At 56.8% G+C, this 16,677-nt stretch overlaps 1 protein-coding gene across 5 annotated transcripts; it reads right to left on the bottom strand.

The window, feature by feature from the left end:
• Positions 1-6: 6 nt before the first annotated feature.
• On the bottom strand, positions 7-15,950 carry NRTN (neurturin). 5 transcript variants are annotated; one of them, XR_006171721.1, is made up of 5 exons: positions 15,873-15,950; positions 6,006-6,175; positions 5,079-5,237; positions 2,532-3,540; positions 7-632 (listed from the first exon to the last, which is right to left on the bottom strand). XR_006171721.1 is itself a non-coding variant. In XM_042837023.1 (4 exons), the coding sequence occupies exons 2-4, from the start codon at positions 6,142-6,144 to the stop codon at positions 3,092-3,094; spliced, it is 747 nt and encodes a 248-aa protein (XP_042692957.1). In that variant the 5' UTR covers positions 6,145-6,175; positions 15,873-15,950; the 3' UTR covers positions 7-3,091. The 5 variants fall into 5 exon arrangements, 3 of the variants coding, with proteins under 3 accessions (XP_042692957.1, XP_042692958.1, XP_042692959.1); XR_006171720.1 differs by having other exon boundaries at positions 2,538-3,540; XM_042837023.1 differs by having other exon boundaries at positions 7-3,540.
• Positions 15,951-16,677: the final 727 nt, after the last annotated feature.

Genomic DNA, 16,677 nt, shown 5'->3' with positions numbered 1-16,677 from the left:
CCGTAAAACCATTTGTCTCGATAAACTGGGAGAAATGATTTCTTCCCAGCACATTTCTGGACCTGTTTAAATAAAGGACGCAACGTTTGCCAGTGCTTTCACCGAGTGGAAACAATGATGTTAGGCCCGTTCCCCCTCACCGATACCAAATCGGGAGTGCACCCATGTTGGCGAATGGGATCCCGACTGATGCAAGTGACAGGCGGAGCCGAACCAGAGCCAGAGCCGGAGTTACCCAAACACTGCAGGGCCATATGGGGATGTGTATAGTAAAACACAATGAAACGTCCCATAACTCATTATCAGAGAGTCGGGATAACATAACACTCATATTTTGCGCTGTCACAACCACTGGAATCGTTCTAAACATCTCGCCGTCGTTCCCAGCCCTCGTCTCCTGCCTTGGGTGATGGGCAAGCTGCAGGGTGGAAGATGCCCCCCAAAATCCCCCAAAACACCACCCGGCAGATGTTGCACACCGTTATTAGCAATCAGTAACGCATGGGGTGATGAGGAAGAGAGCCAGATGAGATTGCGCCGTGGCTTTGAGCGGGGAATTTTCCATCCTTTTGCCTTTTCTGCATTGTAGACATTCTTCCAGACAGCTCCAGCTCCTATTACAGCGGAGAGGGCTGTAGAAATGGAAAGCATTAAGGGAAAGAGCGGCGATTCTATTGGAACCACATTTCCTTGTGCAGACGGTGCGGGACAGGGCGATGCTCCCGGAACACGAGGACGCACGTGTCCCCAAGAGGACAACCCTGAGTGACACGCACGGAAGCGACACGCAAGCAAAAGCCACGGTTGGGTGATGGCCGCGTCGGCCCTGCTCGTCCCCCGGGTGTTGTGTGGCTGCACAGTGCAGCTGCAGCCCAGATGCACTCCCCGAACCATCACACGCCGCCAACGTCAGCCACTTCCCCCGCACCTCTGCGTGGGGTGAAAAAGGAAAAGGGGGGGAAAAAAAGGAAGAGGCGTTGCAGCTATCTGCGTTGCTTTGCAACACGCCTCGCGTTGGGGGTTTCCCAGTGCTTTGGGGTGCTTTTGGGGTTGCAAAGTGCAGCAGGGTGGGTTCAGCAGCACGAGGGTGCAAAGCTGCTGCTGACCTCAGCCCTGCAAGCCCCGAAACCAATGGGTATCTCCAACACGTCTCCAAAACCCGGCACCAGGAGCAACACAACAGCTGCAAAACCTCAGCATCACCTCCGTGCTCCCGGTGACACAGGGAGCTCGGTGCTAACCCTGCTGCACTGCTCTGAGCACCTTCCTGTGCTTGGGTTTTGGTTGCTTGTTGTTTTTGTTGTTGTTTTTCGCTTGTTTAACTGGAGGCTTCTGCAACACAACTAATTTTAGTTTTATAGTAGTGAGAACTGGAACGCGCCCAAGCCCTTCAGAGCGCAGTTATTATTATTAGATTTGGGTGCGTTGTGTTGCTTTATTTGAGGGTGGAAGCAAGCTGTGGGCACAGCGTGGGTCACAAGCACAGATCGTCCTGCAGCTGCTTCTGCTTCTTTTGGGGATCACCTTTGTCACCACCACCCCAAAATCCTGCCCATGTCCCCAGTGGCCATGGTCCCAATATGGCACAGAGGTCCCCCAGCGGAGCGCTGCCATCAGAGCGTTCTCCCTCCATGCCCAGGACACGACACCAATATTCTCCTTCTGTTTATGATTTGCTTTTTCTGGGAAGAGGGCCAAGGGGAGAAAACCCATCAATCCCAGGCAACAAATTTAGCCTGCCCGGAGAATGCAAAAGTCTGCGGTCTCATTTATTTCTCCGCAGAGTAAACAAGAGTGACACTGCTGTAAATGCGAAGTGGAGCCAAAGCCCAGGCCTGAGCCCTGTCCTGCATGCGCTCCGAGCTGTGCTGCCCCATTGGGAATCCCACACACCCTTAGGACAAAGCTGGGCCGGCTATGGGGGATCCTCACCTGCTGCAGCCCAGCCGTGCTGGTGGCCGCGTGGCTCTGTGTCACCTCCATGGCAGTGGCACGTCTCCAGCCCGGCTGCAGGCGGAGGGGCCATGGGCTTAATCCAGTTACTGCAGATTATCCTACAAAGCAGCAGCTGCAGGGAGCAAGGGGATGGGGTGTGGGGAACGGAGATGGAGCTTTTCCACGGTGTGCATGCAGCTCTGCACCCAACGTGGGGCTTTGGGGCACAGCACGGGGACCCCAGCACGGACACAGTGAAAACAGGGGATGTCAGCCCCACCTGGGGCACCCATAGCCATCCAACACCCCTATGCCCACAACACCAGGCACCCTACGGACACACTGCACACATTAGACCCTGCACACACATCCCTGTCACCTCTACGTGCAGCTCACAACCCCTCATCAGGTGACACATCCGTGTGACAACACCCGGTGCTCAGCCCAGTGCACAACGACACGGACAACATCTGTGCACAACACTCCACGTGCAGCACACCCTGAGTGTGTGTGTCACACCCTGAGCCCAGCGCCTGTGTCGCACAGCCAACTGGAGGATCAGCTGATGGGAACCCACGCCATGGGACAACACTCACACTTACACCTTCCTGTGCAGCCCCACGGTCACAGTGCACACATGTGGGCAGGGAGCAGCGCTCGGGGCCACGCGAGCGTCGCAGTCTCTCTTCCTCCCACTGGATATGTGGGGATCCATGGGGCATCTCTCCTTCTCCCCCACGGACATGGAGGGTCCACGGGGCATCTCATCTTCTCCTCCATGGACAAAGAAGGTCCCAGTGGATATGCGGGGTCCATGGAGAATCACTCCTCCTCCCACCGGACATGGAGGGTCCATGGGGAATCTCTCCTCCTCCCAATGGACATGGATGGTCTGTGGGGCATCTCTCTTCCTCCCCCACAGACGTGGAGGGTCCCAGTGGACATGGGGGGTCTGTGGGGCATTTCTCCTCCTCCCAATGGACACGGAAGGTCCATGGGACATCTTTCCTCTTCCCAATGGACACGGTGGGTCCACAGGTCGTCTCTCCTCCTCCAACTGGACACGGGAAGTCCACGGGGCGGGCAGCGGCGCGGGGTCCATCCCCATCCCCAGCGTAGCCTTCGCCCCCATTGGGCCACCCCCCAACCCGGCCCTTCACACACAGCCGCACTCTTTGGCTGACAGCTCGTTGACGGTGTAGTAACGGTTGTAGGCATCCAAGAAGGAGACATCATCATCATAGGAGAGCGGCCTGCAGCAGGGCCGCGCGCGCACCTTCTCCTTCCTGATCTTCTTCCTGCTGCGCACGCTCTTCAGAGAGAGGTCATAGTTCCTGACGGCTGCGTCGCAGGTGCCGCTGCAGTAGCGGAACAACACGGTCTCATCCGACTCGTAGCCCAGGCCCAACTCGCTGACGCTCACCTCCAGCTCCTTCAGGGCGCAGGGTTTGTGGCGGGCGCGTGCGCGCTTCATGCGGTTGCCCGTTTTGGGGAAGAGGGGCAGCTCGTGGCCACCCGAGTTCATGGCCTGGCTGTAGCGTTCCACCAGCGCCGAGATGAGCTGCCGGATCTCCCCTTCCGTGTAGCTCTCCAGCAAGCTGCTGTCTGCAAGAGAAGGGGGTGGAAAGGGCAGCGTTCAGCGCCACAAAGCCAACGGCGGCCGTGAATCACAGGTGCACAGAAACGCAGGTGTGGGGTGAGTGGGGATGGACCCCCCGCTCCCTCCCCGGCATGCATGGGTAGATGGTGGTAGGATGAGGGGAAACAGCATTAAACTAAAAGAGGGGAGATGGTTTAGGTTAGATTTGAGGAAGAAATCTTTTATGCAGAGGGTGGTGAGGTCCCAGCACTGCTGCCCAGAGCTGTGGGTGCCCCATCTCTGGAGGTGCCCGAGGCCATGGATGGGCACTGGGCAGCCTGAGCTGGTGAGGAGCACCCAGAGCAGAGGGGTACAACTGGATGATCCTTAAGGTCCAACCCAACACTCCAACTCAATGGTTCTGTGAACTTTAAGGCTCCTTCCAATCAGCTCATTCTATGGCTCTATAATCCTTGACGCCCCGTCCAACCCAACCCATCCTGTGACTCAGCATGGGGCTGAGACCCCAAGATGGGTTCCCCACTGTGCAAAAACGAAGACCCCACGAATAACCTGACCTTCCTCCTCTTCCCTCCTCCTCCTTTCTGTTTCCCTGCCCAAAGCCATGCCCTTCCTGCACATCAAGTGCATGCTTAGAAGTGGAGGGGAAAAGAAAGCATAATGAATATCTGCTGTGCTCATGGTTTCCAGCTGGCCGATGGCAGCAGCGCTGCGGGTGGGGATTGGGCAGCAGCACGATGTGGGGTGCACACAGCAGTGGGGACACGGGGGCACCAAGCAGCACACGGGAACCAACATTTCATGGTGGCATTGCCCCAGCTTGCCAATGTGCAAAAAAATTTTCCAGATCCTAAATCATTTCCTAAGAGATCATACTACAGAAAAGCCACCGTGGAGTGGTGAGGAACTCCAGCAAATGTAGTATTTGGGATGTTTCCCTATTGCTTGGTTGAAGGGCTGGTCACCAGAACTGCAATGCACGCTGCACACACAGAGTCCAACCGCAGCTGGCAGCATCCTTGTCCCCATGTCCTAACACTGAGCCCAGGCTTTGTCCAACCCAGCACTGGGGGAAGCACAGAGGAAAGCATAATTTGACAGCTTGTCATTGATTTCCAAATTTCAAACCAAGAAGTTCCTCTGGTTTGGAATAAAAGCAAACACGCCTGGGATTTCCAGCAGCTGCGAAGGCAAAGGGGCGAGCGGCGCTCCGGGGGAAGTTGCTGCAGGATGGAGCCGCTTCCCTTTGCTTTCAGCTCCTGTTTGACATTTTGCTTTTTTAAAAATAGCATGGCAATTTACAACAACAAAAAAAGGCCCTTTGGAGAAAAAAAAAAGGGGAAAAAAAAAAAAAAAAAAGAAAGCAGCTTTTAGCATGAAGATGAGCGTGAAGGTTTGCTGCCTTTTCCGTGCGTGGTTTTCCTGGGATGCTCCCAACCCCGTGCTTTGCTAAACGCTCCCGACCCGCAGTGCAGGAGGAAGGGAGGGATGAGGCTGACACAAAAGCAGCCCCCGTTGGTGCTGTGGGGCTGTGGGTGCTTACACTGGGAGAGCAGAGAGCTGTGGCGTGGCAGGGCCCGGGGGGGTCTCCGCGGAGCCACCGGCAGCGAGGAAGAGGAAGAGGAGGAGGAGGATGCCCGTGAGGCCAGCGAGGAAGGCAAGGGGCTGTATGTCCGGCTTCCGTTGAACATGTCTCTACAAACTAAAATGGATAACATGGAACTGAGGAGCATCGATGCAATGGCTGCAAACTTCCATACCTTCATCTTAGAGCAAGTCAGAACATTGAAACTCTGCAAAACAGGCAAAACAAATATCCTTATTACACCGCCTTTGCCCGGGGCCACCTCTCCCACCCCTGTCCCCACGACTCAGGTTGGCCAACAGCCCCCTGCCGGGATCTGGCCCATCCTCTCTGCCCCCAGCCGTGATCCGGATGGGACTGCAGTGGGGAAACTGAGGTATGGGGTGTGGGCTGAGCAGGAGAAAGGCGAAGGTAGTTCATGGATGGGCTGTCCCCAGTGGTGACAATGGGGACGAGGGGATATTCTCGCTCCATGCAGCCCCAGCAGCAGGTGGCATGCGGGGTTTAAGCCTCCCTCTTGGTGCCTGGGTCTCCATCTTGCCCTTGCATTGGGGCTGAGACTCTGGTGGGTGGCTGTGAGTGAAGGATGGGGAAACCCACAGGGAGGGGACTCCACACTGAGCCCCACTGCTCTGCCTCTGTCAGTGATGCGGACAGAGCCCAGACTGCAATGGGGAACGGGGTTGTGCTGCTCAACCTCCACCCAGATCCCTGCCCCAACAGTGCACCAACATGGCCACCCCCAAACCCCCCCAAAAAACAGCAAAACCACAAGAACCACCCCACTCCATCCATCCCAGCAGCGCTGGGGACTGAAATTCAGAGCTGCAGCACCTGAAGATCTCACATCACCCCAAAACCCTGGAGCAGCCAGGATGCCCTTACCTGACAGCGCTGGGATCTGTCCATCCAGAGCAGGTTGGACCTGATGGGAGCTGATGGGTGCAGCCATTAAACCCCCATCACCGCCAGCCTTCAGAGAGCGGCGCTGACTCGCAGTCACCTCCCATCCCCTTTTTCTCATCTCAGCTCCTTGCAAACTCCAAACATTTCTCCTTTTTAAACAAATTTTCCACGGGGTGTCAGAGGTTGGGAGGGGGGTTTGGGGGAGGGGGGTGGGGCAAAAAGAGAAGGGAAAGAAAAAAAAAAACACAACAAAACATAGCCTGGTTTAGCAATATTTGCCAAATAGAATATACTGGGGAAAAAAAATGTTTATTTTAAAATGGAATTTAACAGATTCTCTTCTACCGTTACTGCAGAAAACAACCCTGAGAGCTGTGCAAGTGCTGCCTCATTGCCAGCAACACTTTATTTTACAGGATGCAGATAATTATGCGTTAACTAGCAGTAATTATACGCCCCGTAGGTTACAAGATAATTGTAGAACCCAGCCAGAGCCTAAATATTTTCAACTGGGCTATAAACAATGCCAAGATAGAAAAAGAATAGTTTGGCCATATAAGGAGGTAAGATCATGAAATCCCTCCGTGGTACCGGGAGGCAGCGCCGGAGCGACACGCACTGCGCGCCGCGGTGCCGCGTTGGGCTGAGCGCTGCGAGGGCGGATGGTGCCCCATGAGCTGCGGTGGGGAGGGTCATCGGAAGGCATGGAGTGGGTTTGCCCCGTGGTTAATGGCAGTGTTTGAGGGGTTTCAGGCTGAGAGCAATGAGGAGAGAAAGGGGAATGCATGCTGGAAACGCTCGTGGGCATCAAATAGGTGTGGCGAAGCAATGGGGGACGGCGTTGAGGCTTTGGATGCGGTGCTGTAGGGTTGGAGCTGGGCAGGACACAGCGCGGCCAACCCCAGGGAAGGGCTTCTGGCTCGTTCTGAGCCCGTAACATTTCAGCAGGGCGGGTTCAGCCTCGCACACCCCGTACAAACGCTCCTCTTTGGGCAGCCAGCAATTGTGGCCCCCGCCCGCTCGCTGGTGACCTTTCCAAAGGCTGGATGGAACTCTGGCTCCAACGTACAAAACTATCAGAAACAAAAATGATTCATAGAATCATAGAATCATAGAACGGCCTGGGTTGCAAAGGACCACAATGCTCATCCAGCCCCAACCCCCTGCTGTGTGCAGGTCACCAACCAGCAGCCCAGGCTGCCCAGAGCCACATCCAGCCTGGCCTCGAATGCCTGCAGGGATGGGGCATCCACAGCCTCCTCGGGCAACGTGTGCCAGTGTGATTCCAAGCTTTGCCTTTGGTTTCTCTCACTTTAAGCCCCAGACCCCATGTGCCAACCTGTGGGAAAAGCAGAAACGCAAAGGGGAAGAAAAGGAAAATCACACACACACAGCTCACAGCCACGACTCTCCCATGGCTGACTCTGAACTGTGCCCTCTGGTTTCCACCTATCCTAAACCCAACCCCAATGATAACATTTTGCCGCGGCTGGATTGTCCCACGCTGCCATGTGCTGGTGCCCAGCTACTCCTACGGGCATCATGGCTCTGCCATTCTGCACTGCCCCTTCCCCATCCCTATCCTTGAAGCCTCCATCCTCCTCCAGCAAAAATCAGTCCTCCCTGAGCTGCCCATGGGCTCAGCATCTGCTGAGTTGGGTACCACAACGCTCCTCCTTCTGGCACAGGGAACACCACGCTCTTCCCAGCCTGCCATGAGGTCCCATCTTGCTGCTCCTCCAGGGCTCAACAAAAGGCCAAAGGCTGCACTTGGATTTTCTTCTGGAGAACAGCCCAAAAGCACTGCGCTCTCCCGAATTCTCCTGATAATCCATCAGTGCAGTGGTACAGATCCAGCCGCGCTGCGCCTGCTGCCAAGCGGGAAACTCGATCCTGCAGGAGGAAACCCTTCCCAGCAGCCCCACTCTGCAGGAGCCGAGCACCAAACTGAGCCCATGCTTCTCTGCATCCTCCCCAGAAGGCTCCACGTCCTGAAGAACTGGAAACCTCACAAAAAAATGATGGCCAGCAGCACAGCCGAGGCTTATTGCTTTGCCTGGAAAGAAGCAGCCGATGATCTTGGCTCTGCCCGGTGCTGGGGTGAGCTCCCTGCCCAGCTCCCATCTCAGCCCAAAGCATTGAGCCCATCCCTCGCTTCCATGCGTGCTTCTCCAGACCATAACTCCCCCATTGCTCAGCAAAATGTAGAACCGATGGAGCTTGGCTTCTAGTTGGAGGTTTCTTCGCCCCATCTCCCAAGCGCTGGAATTTCTCACGCCTTTCCCTGCTCAATGGGAGTACAGCATTCCCATCCCATGGACTCACCAACGCCCGTGGGCTGCACTGCGTTCGGGACCGTGTGGGCTTCAGCCACTTCTCACGCTCTCAGGTTCTCTCCTCCACGACCATTTCCAGCTGTTAAGCCCACTCACGTCGCCCTTCAAACTCCTCAATGCTGAGGCGAGGGGAGAAGCCGAGCTTCATTTTTTTACCCTTAAATCCTTCTTTATAGCAGAGAGAGGGGGAAGAGCAGACGTGCGAACGTTCCGTCCTCAGGCTTTGAAGCCTAGAAGCCAGGGCGCCCAAAAGACATTATATTGTAAGTATGTCATAAATTTTCAGTCGATTCATGCTTCCGGGCATTGATTCATTATTTTCAAGCTCTCGGCCTCGGCCACGGAGCGAGAATGGATGAGGCCACGGAGTGGCCGAGGTTTTTGGCAACACGAAACACTTGGAAAGATCAAGGCCTTGACGGGACATCAGAGAGAGCTTCCACCTGCCACACTGTTTATTTTAGTGCCTTACATGGGAGCCAAGCTGCTTTGAAATCCCGGCTCCTCATGACTCACCCCGCAGGAATTAAACAATTTCCATCCCGGCTCCGTGCTGTGGCGGAGCAGCTGTGGTTCTTCCAGGCTCCTGGAGAAGCCAATGGATTGAGCAGCTCCCAGGGGTCCCAGCACCACCGGTGAGGATGGGGACAGTGCGGTGCTCAGACAGAATGCTCCTCAAATGGCCCTGAGTTGGTGAGATCCCCTCTGGAAGCGCAGCCCCCAAATGGCATCGCTGTGTCTGAGTGCTGTAGGTTAGACGTTGTGCTGAGAAGGGCTGCAGTGGGGATGCCAGTGCTGCAGGGCCAGAACAGCCCCAGGGTGGCAAAAAGCCCCAAAATGGGGAGCGTCAGAAAGAAACATGCCCCAAACCCTGGTCTGAGCTTAATTAATTAGCATTAAGCAGATGCAGAGGAGAGAAAGAAAGAAGAAGTCCCGAACTCCAGCTCTATCTCAGGGTTGCTCTGTGCCAGCAGCCCCGTGGCAGACGGCAGCACCGTGCACAAAGCACACGTGGGTTTGGGGCATCTCAGTGCCCATGGAGCCATGCTGTCACCACTGCTCCCTCTCCCCTGACTCCTCCCCAGCTCTCCCCGTGCACTCTAAGTAAAACCAGAGCCCCGCACTCCACATGGATCTGCTTTCCCAAAGTGACAAGCAGCCCAAGGCGAGGAGCTGCAGAGCTCTCCACTTTCCCTCGTTCCTCCCACAGGGCTGGGGTCAGCCCCTCGTGCTCCACTGCTCTGTGTGCCATGGGGCTGCAGGGAGAGAGACGGGAGGGTCAGGGTGGTGAGGCTGCCTCCCTTGTCCCTACCACCACCTCTCCCAAGGGGCAGTTCCTTTTATGACCTTTATCCACTGATTCCATGGGTCTAACCAGCAGCAGAAGCCACCCTTTGTGCTAAGAGGTGGAAACGGAGAGGTAAAACTACAGGGAAATGTTTTGGGATTGCATTGCTCAGCATCAGCAGGAGCAGAGAGCGCGAATGCAAAATCACTCCTTTGAGGTGGGAGTAAACCAAGGGTGTGAAACACAACGTGATAGCAAAAGCACTGCACGGAAATGGCCCTTTGATGGTGGGCAGGAAAAGAAAACAGAGCATGGAAGCACTCCTGTCAACAACACCACCAGAGGATTCTCCCCAGAATCTTTACGTCCAACCTCAACAGGGAACACGCAGGCAAAGAGGAAATCAGAGCTAACGTGAGCCAAAAAACCACAAGTATGACAGCCCAGGCACTCATGGGTGCTGGCAGATGGTGCTTCTCCAGCCCCAAATTTCCCACTCCTGCCAAAACCTTCTCTGAACGACAGCCCTTTTGGAGCGACGAACCAACCCTTCCAATGCTAAATAACCGCACGATGCCAGAAAGAGGTGGTTTGCTGAAGGAGACTAATTGCTGTGGCTTGTTTGAACAACCCCAGTGCCTGGGGAAATAGGGTTAAAAGCTTACATTTTGGCAGCGGGGCTGAGCTCGGGCCCCAGATGTGCTTTTCTCTGGGCCAATTTCGACACCACTGGTATCCACAGAACCTCCTCCTGCTCTGAGGAAGTCACTATGGGACCCAGCAGGACCGGTGGCACAGGAGAACATTGAGGAATGTGGTCCTAAAAGCAAGCAGTGCCTCCTCCAGCCCAGCACTGGGGCATCCCTCCATCCGGCTGTCCTTTTTCCCAAAATCTGCTGTTTTTGCACAGAAGGAGCTGGTTTGTCAAGGCGCCCGCTGGGGATTACAGTGCTTTGCTGAGGGCAGGGAGACCCGATAGAGGTTTGCAAATCCAATTTGCACTAAACCCTTCCAGTGGGTTTTGAAAGGTGCACAGGATAATATCACATTAGCATTTACCATCCGACTCCAGCAGCAGCTGCCGACATATTGAAGCACTTAGAGCTGCTCCACAGCGACCGAAGGAGGAATTCCTCCTGTGACGGCGACGGCAGAGTGCTGGGAATGGAGATTTCGTGGAATCACAGAGATTCCCGAGTTGGAAGGGATCATCAAGTCCACATTCTGCCTCCGCACGTGGTCACCAAAAATTCACACTGTATTTCTGAGTGCTTCCTGAGCTTTGCTCCCCTTGTGAAGGAGGTGCAGGCTGCCATGAGGAGCTGTGGGGCATGAGGGAGCTGTAGGGCCACCACGAGGAGCTGTAAGACCACCATGAGGAGCTGGAGGGCCACCAGGATGGAGCTGGAGGGCATGAGGGATCTGCAGGGCCACCACAAGGAGCTGTAGGGCCACCACGATGGAGCTGTAGAGCAGCCATGAGGAGCTGTAGGGTGTAAGAGATCTGTAGGGCCAGCACGAGGAGCTGTAGGGCTACCAGGATGGAGCTGTAGGGGCACCATGATGGAGTTGTAGAGCTGCCGTGAGGAGCTGTAGGGCCGCTGTGAGAAGCTGGAGGCCAAAAGGAACCTGTGTGGCCATCAGGAAGGAGATGTAAGGCCACCACTGGGAGCTGCAGGCTGCCATGAGGAAGCTGTAGGCCATAAGGGAGCTATAGGGTTGCCATGAAGAGGCTGTAGGCCACCATGAGTATTCCCTGTTTCCTCTTCTCCAAGCCAAACAAACTGAGGGATCTCAGCCACTCCTCATGCTCTCTGAACCCTTTGCCATCTTGTTGCCTTCCTTCAGACACTCTCTAAAAGTTCTGAGTCCTTCCTGCCCACTGGGACACATTCCCCTCCAGCTCCATTTCAGCAGCCCCAAAAAGTTCAGAGAAGGTTCAAAGCTGGGAGACGATGAGGGCTGCAGACAATGGGGAAAATCAGGGCAGATGTGTGAAGCACAGTGGGTCAGGAGTGCCTGGTCCTTTGTGCACAGACACCATCGTGACAGCACTGTGCTCCTGTCCCCCTGGGCAAACTGCCTGCTGGGCTCAGGGCTTTCCATAGGGGTATGGAGGAGCTGAGCAGCTTCCATAAGTGCAGAGCTTTGCCCTCAAAGCCTCACCACCAGTGGTCCCAGGGTGGTGGCACTCAGATCTGTGCTGCCCAGAGCCACTTGGGATCAGATATGGCAGAAGTGTGGCCTGGGCAGGACGAGGCAAACAGCAGCCATTAGTCCTTCCCCACCAACGTCCCTCCCCACAGCCACCCAGCTGCCTCACACCAATGAGCCCAACCCCAATGTCATGAGCTGCACCCCATACCTACCTCTTCCCCATGTCCCCAAGTGCTTCCAGCAGGGATGCAGCACAGCCAGCACCCTGCAGGACCCCATCCACCACTGCCCCAGGAAGCTTGTGAGATGCTTGGAGGGCTCGTGCTGCCTTGCTGCTAGCTCCTTGCTCCCCAGCTGGCTCCTTGCAGCCCTCTAAGCTGCTGTGGATGAGGGTGGACACCCGATGGGGGCATGGCCCTCATAGGAGCACAGGGCTGTGGCACTCGGCGCAGGCAACGACTGCCTCTTGCCTCCTCCTGCTGCTCCACTGCTGGCACCATCCTTCCCAGATGGCTCCATAGAGCTGCTAAGCCTCAAAAATGCAGTCTTAATAAGCCTGCACCACTTAATGAAGACAGCAGCTACCCTGTAAAACCGCAGGCGAGCCGTTCTATAGGGGACAGCCCAGAGGGACAAGCAGAATGCCTGCCCCAAGGCATGTGGGTGCACTGGTTTGTCCCCATGTCACCTGCTTTGGTCCCCTGCCCTATGCATGGGCACGACATTCATCTGTTCTTCTGCCACAGGCAAGGTAACAGAGAGGGAAAAACTCAAGGAACTACGAAATGTCTCTGCTGGGAGCATCCCCTGGCTGCTCCTCCCCGTGCTGCTGCTACCTGGGAACCACAGTGCCACCGTGTCATGGGGATGCAGGGCCCACAACCCCAAATAGGAGTGGGGGCTCTGCCCCATCCTGCGGTCCCTAAGCCCATCAACTCTTTAGAGGAGAGGATCAGAGAGCAACAACCACCGCAATAAATACACTGTGTGCTCCCTGCCCGGCCACGGCCAACAACAACATCATTAACGGCAAAAAGAAACCACCAAAAGCTGCACAGAAGCTGCTGCCTCGTCACAATCTGAGCACTTGCTGCTTTAGCAGCTCCGCTGCTGGAGGAAGGAGGTGGGTGAGAGCAGCTCTCAGCCACGGGATGTGACCACAGAGCTGCTCCCAGCCCTGCAGTGGAGCTGCTTGCTCAGTCCATCCCCTAAATCCCAGGACTGTTTGCTTGCTTTGAGAACTGCCATTTGCTCAGTTCCTTCTGGGATGCATTTTTCCACGAGATGAGTTTGCAGACCTCTTCACCCAACCAACATTGCTGGAAAAACAGCCGAGGTGAAATCAAGGGCTCTCCAAAGCCCCCATTATGGCAAACTCTGCTCCAGGGCAACTCAGTGCCGGGCATCGCCCAGGAGAGCTCACAGTTACGGCCTCAGCGCTGCACGTCCCCGCAGCCCAGACCCTGCAAGCTCAGCCTGGCCAACATTCAAAGGAAACTTTGAAAAAGATGTGGTTCCATCCAAATCAAAACACTTCACGAAAAGCAGCATTGATGGCACCCGCATTCCTTGTCGGGGGGCTGACAGGCTGGCGACGCGGCCTTTGAACAGCTGCAGGAGGAAATGCTTTTTTGTCATCGTTTGAGAACAACTCAGTGGCAAATGACTGTTTCAATTTAGCTCTTTGGAGTTACAAAGTGAGACCATTTGGGGTTTCGTGACAAAGAAGTGAACAGAGCAAAACTGCTCGTGGCATTTCCCTTCCTGGGGCAGCGGCGGAAGGGCTGGCTCCTTCCCATGCTGGGGATGCTCCTTCACACGAGAGCATCCCTGTGGCACCAACAGCAGCCAGCTTGTGTTTCTTTTCCCTTCTTCCAACTTCAGTGGGGAAGGACTTCTCCAAATGGGCCGAATCACTGGAAGAGATGCACTGGGGGGGGAGATTCCTTTGGTCTGATCTGCAAAGGATGGGGCTGGAGCAGAATGCTCGCCCAGATAAGGACATCAGCCGGCCCCAGAGCTGCATCCCTGCAGCATCTTTTGGGGATGCCAAGGGCATGGCAGAGAGCACGCAGCATCCTGATCCTGACCCCCCCACCAGAGCTGTCCCTGCGCTTAGTGAGAGCTCGGCTCCTGGCAGCAGGGCTGTGCACATGTGCCTTAGCTTGGAGCAGCATGGAAAGTGCCTGCGGCACCAGGGGAAAAAACACAGCAGTGAAACACAGCGGCCCTGAGCCACGTGCCTGGGCCATCCATCCACCCCGCAGCATCCCCCGTCAGCCGCCTCCCAGCCCCACTGGGTACCACAGGATGCTCCTCCAGGGGAGGATGCTGCCATCACCAGGCAGCCCCAAACACAGCCCTGCGTGGGATTGCCACAGGATGGGCCTCCCTGTTCAGAAAGCCGCGTGCCACCACGTCAGGCATGGGGACAGCCAAGGTGACACTGCTCTGATTACACTGCTGCATGGGCCAGGCTTGGGACCACAGGAGAGGTATTGCACATCTCAGACCATCCCCTGCATTCATTCCCTTGTAGGTAGAAACCGACCCACAAAGCACACCCCAGAGAGGTGAGGTTGGCCGAGCAGCTCTGCCAGGGGATCCCATAGGGAGAGCAGGGAGCTGCTGAGCACCGAGCTGTGATTCACGGCTGCACCATGGGAGGGCACCCAGTGCAACCACCACCAGCCCCACTCTGCACCCACCGAGCCTCCCCCTGGAACCCAGGGGTGCTCCCAACCCAGGGACCCCCAGTTCCAGTGCCTGCATGTCCCTGCCTGCGTCCCAATAACCTGGGCCAGCTCCTGCACCCAGCTGAGGGTGCTGCAAGGTGCTGGGTGCTCTCACCCACCCAAAATTTGCAGCCAAGCAACATGAGAGCAGCCCGCTGCTGCAAGTGCCTCTGATCCGGTGCTGTTAAAAACAAACAAACCAAACACCGTAAGACATAGAAATGAAACAAAAAGGGTTGGTTTCCCCCAGCAGTGCTCCGGTGGACACATGGGACAGCTGGCAGCCCTCCCTGTGCAGCAGGCAGGTGCCTGGTGATGTCCCTAAGGATGCTCACACCACAGCAGTGCCACATCCCAGTGTGGCATCACCAGCTCCGCTTTGTCACCTGGATTTGGTGCTGCTTTGGGGCACACCTGGGCCCCAGATAAAGCCAGAAGCTTTAAAAATCAACGGGCAAACGAGTACTTTAAAAATCAACGGGCAAACGAGTGCTTAAAACCCCTGAAAGCGTCCCTTCAGGGCCCTCCCGTCCCCACCTGATTCCTCCGCACCGCATCACGCCGCGTCTCCGCGCTGCTGCTGTTCGACTCGGCGGCGCACAGCAACGCGGGATCGGGGATTCGGGATCCACAGGTGATCCCGCTGACAGAACCGAGACTTCAACGCAGGGCCGGGACTCACCCCGAGCTCCCGACCGCCCCGACAGCCGCAACGCCCCGGCGCCGAACTGCGGGTCGGTTCCCCCGAGCAGCGATCGGATTTAAATCAGTGCCGGCCACGAGCTACCATATATGTGCAATAAAGACATCTGAGGTCTACGTTGTTTTGTTAAAGCCTTCGTACGGAGAGTGGGAAATTCCCTCCCTCGACGCCGCGCCGCCGTTGGCCTCCGATCCCCGCGGAGCTCCGGATGCCGAGGATCGGAGGGACCCGAGGAGGGCAGAGCCGGTCGGAGGTGACGGTGCGGCGGATCCTTTCCGTTTCTTAAGCTAATATTTAGACAGGACGCGTTTTCTCCCCTAACCCGAAAGCGCCGCACGACGAGCCGTGTTTGCCTTTCTGCGCTGCGGGACGCTCTCCAAGTATGAAGCAAACTCCTCCGGCAGCCCCAACGGCACCGGACGGGCGGGGGGCAGCGGGGGGCAGCCCGGTTCTGGAAGCACCGCTTCGTGGGGCGGCTCCGCTTGTTGGGCTCAGCTTGTTGGGCTCCGGGGGTGCGAGGGGACGGCGGCAGAGCCGGGACCGGGCTGGGAGCGATCCCCGGGAGTGCGGGAAGGATCCGTGCGGGATCCGTGCAGGTGCTGCGGGTTCCACGGGGGGGTTTCTTACCTGCAGGCCGGGTCGGTGCGCAGCGCTCAGCGGCTGCTCCGTGCTTGGAACGGGACACGCGTGGGACCGGGAGCCGCCATCGACGAGAAGCGGTGCTGTTCGGTTCGGTTCGCTGGTGCTGAGCCCGGCACGGCTCGGTTCGGCTGTGACACGGCTGCGGCACGGCTCGGCTCAGCACGGAGCGGGGGGGGGGCTCGGCCACCGCCTCCTCCCCGCGGCGGGGGGCGGGTTTGGAGCGGGTCGGCTCCCGAGCCCCGCCCGGTCCCGCCTCCCTCCCCCCGGTCCCGGGCTGAGCTCCGGGCCGAGCTCCGGGGCCGCTCCCGCCGCCCGGTGCCGCTCCCGGTGCCGCTCCGCACCTCGCGCATCGTTTGATCTAATCCGTAATTTCTTTTCTTTTACGGCTTCTCCGTTTGCCAAAGGGAATGAGAAATAGTTGGGAGAGATGGGGGTCCTCCATCCCCCACCGAGGACGAGGGGCACGAGGAGCACTGTGACAGCCTCTGAGCCGTCAGCCCCCGGCCAGGCTGCAGCAATGCTCTAATATGGCGATTGGGGAGAAGTTATTTCTAATCATAAAGAAATCCAGGTCAGCCAGACAAAGAGAGATGTCAAGGAATTGAAATCTTACCAGAAACACATCGAGTTTTAGGCAAACAGAGGCTCAAAGTGCAGCAGTCTCAAGGCCAGAGGGGACACCGGGCCCTGGCAGCTGATGGGACACGGGGTGACCTTGGGATGCTCCAGAAGAGCCAAGGACGTCCCCTCCCTTTATCTCAGCTGTTTCCTAATGGGACAAGCACTTCTC

This window comes from Centrocercus urophasianus, unplaced genomic scaffold, assembly GCF_019232065.1.
Source record: "Centrocercus urophasianus isolate 14NV4802_14NV808 unplaced genomic scaffold, USGS_Curo_1.0 seq_66, whole genome shotgun sequence".
In the NCBI taxonomy this organism is placed as follows: Eukaryota; Metazoa; Chordata; class Aves; order Galliformes; family Phasianidae; genus Centrocercus; species Centrocercus urophasianus.
The sequence above is the reverse complement of the archived record's forward strand: the minus strand, read 5'-3'. Positions and strand labels throughout refer to the sequence as shown.

Coding starts and splice junctions, on each gene's coding strand:
- NRTN (XM_042837023.1), bottom strand. CDS start 6,144: ATGAGAAAAAGGGGATGGGAGGTGACTGCGAGTCAGCGCCGCTCTCTG. Junction 5,238..6,005: donor ACAGATCCCAGCGCTGTCAG/GTAAGGGCATCC, acceptor TATCCATTTTAG/TTTGTAGAGACATGTTCAAC. Junction 3,541..5,078: donor CAGCTCTCTGCTCTCCCAGT/GTAAGCACCCAC, acceptor CTTCTCTTGCAG/ACAGCAGCTTGCTGGAGAGC.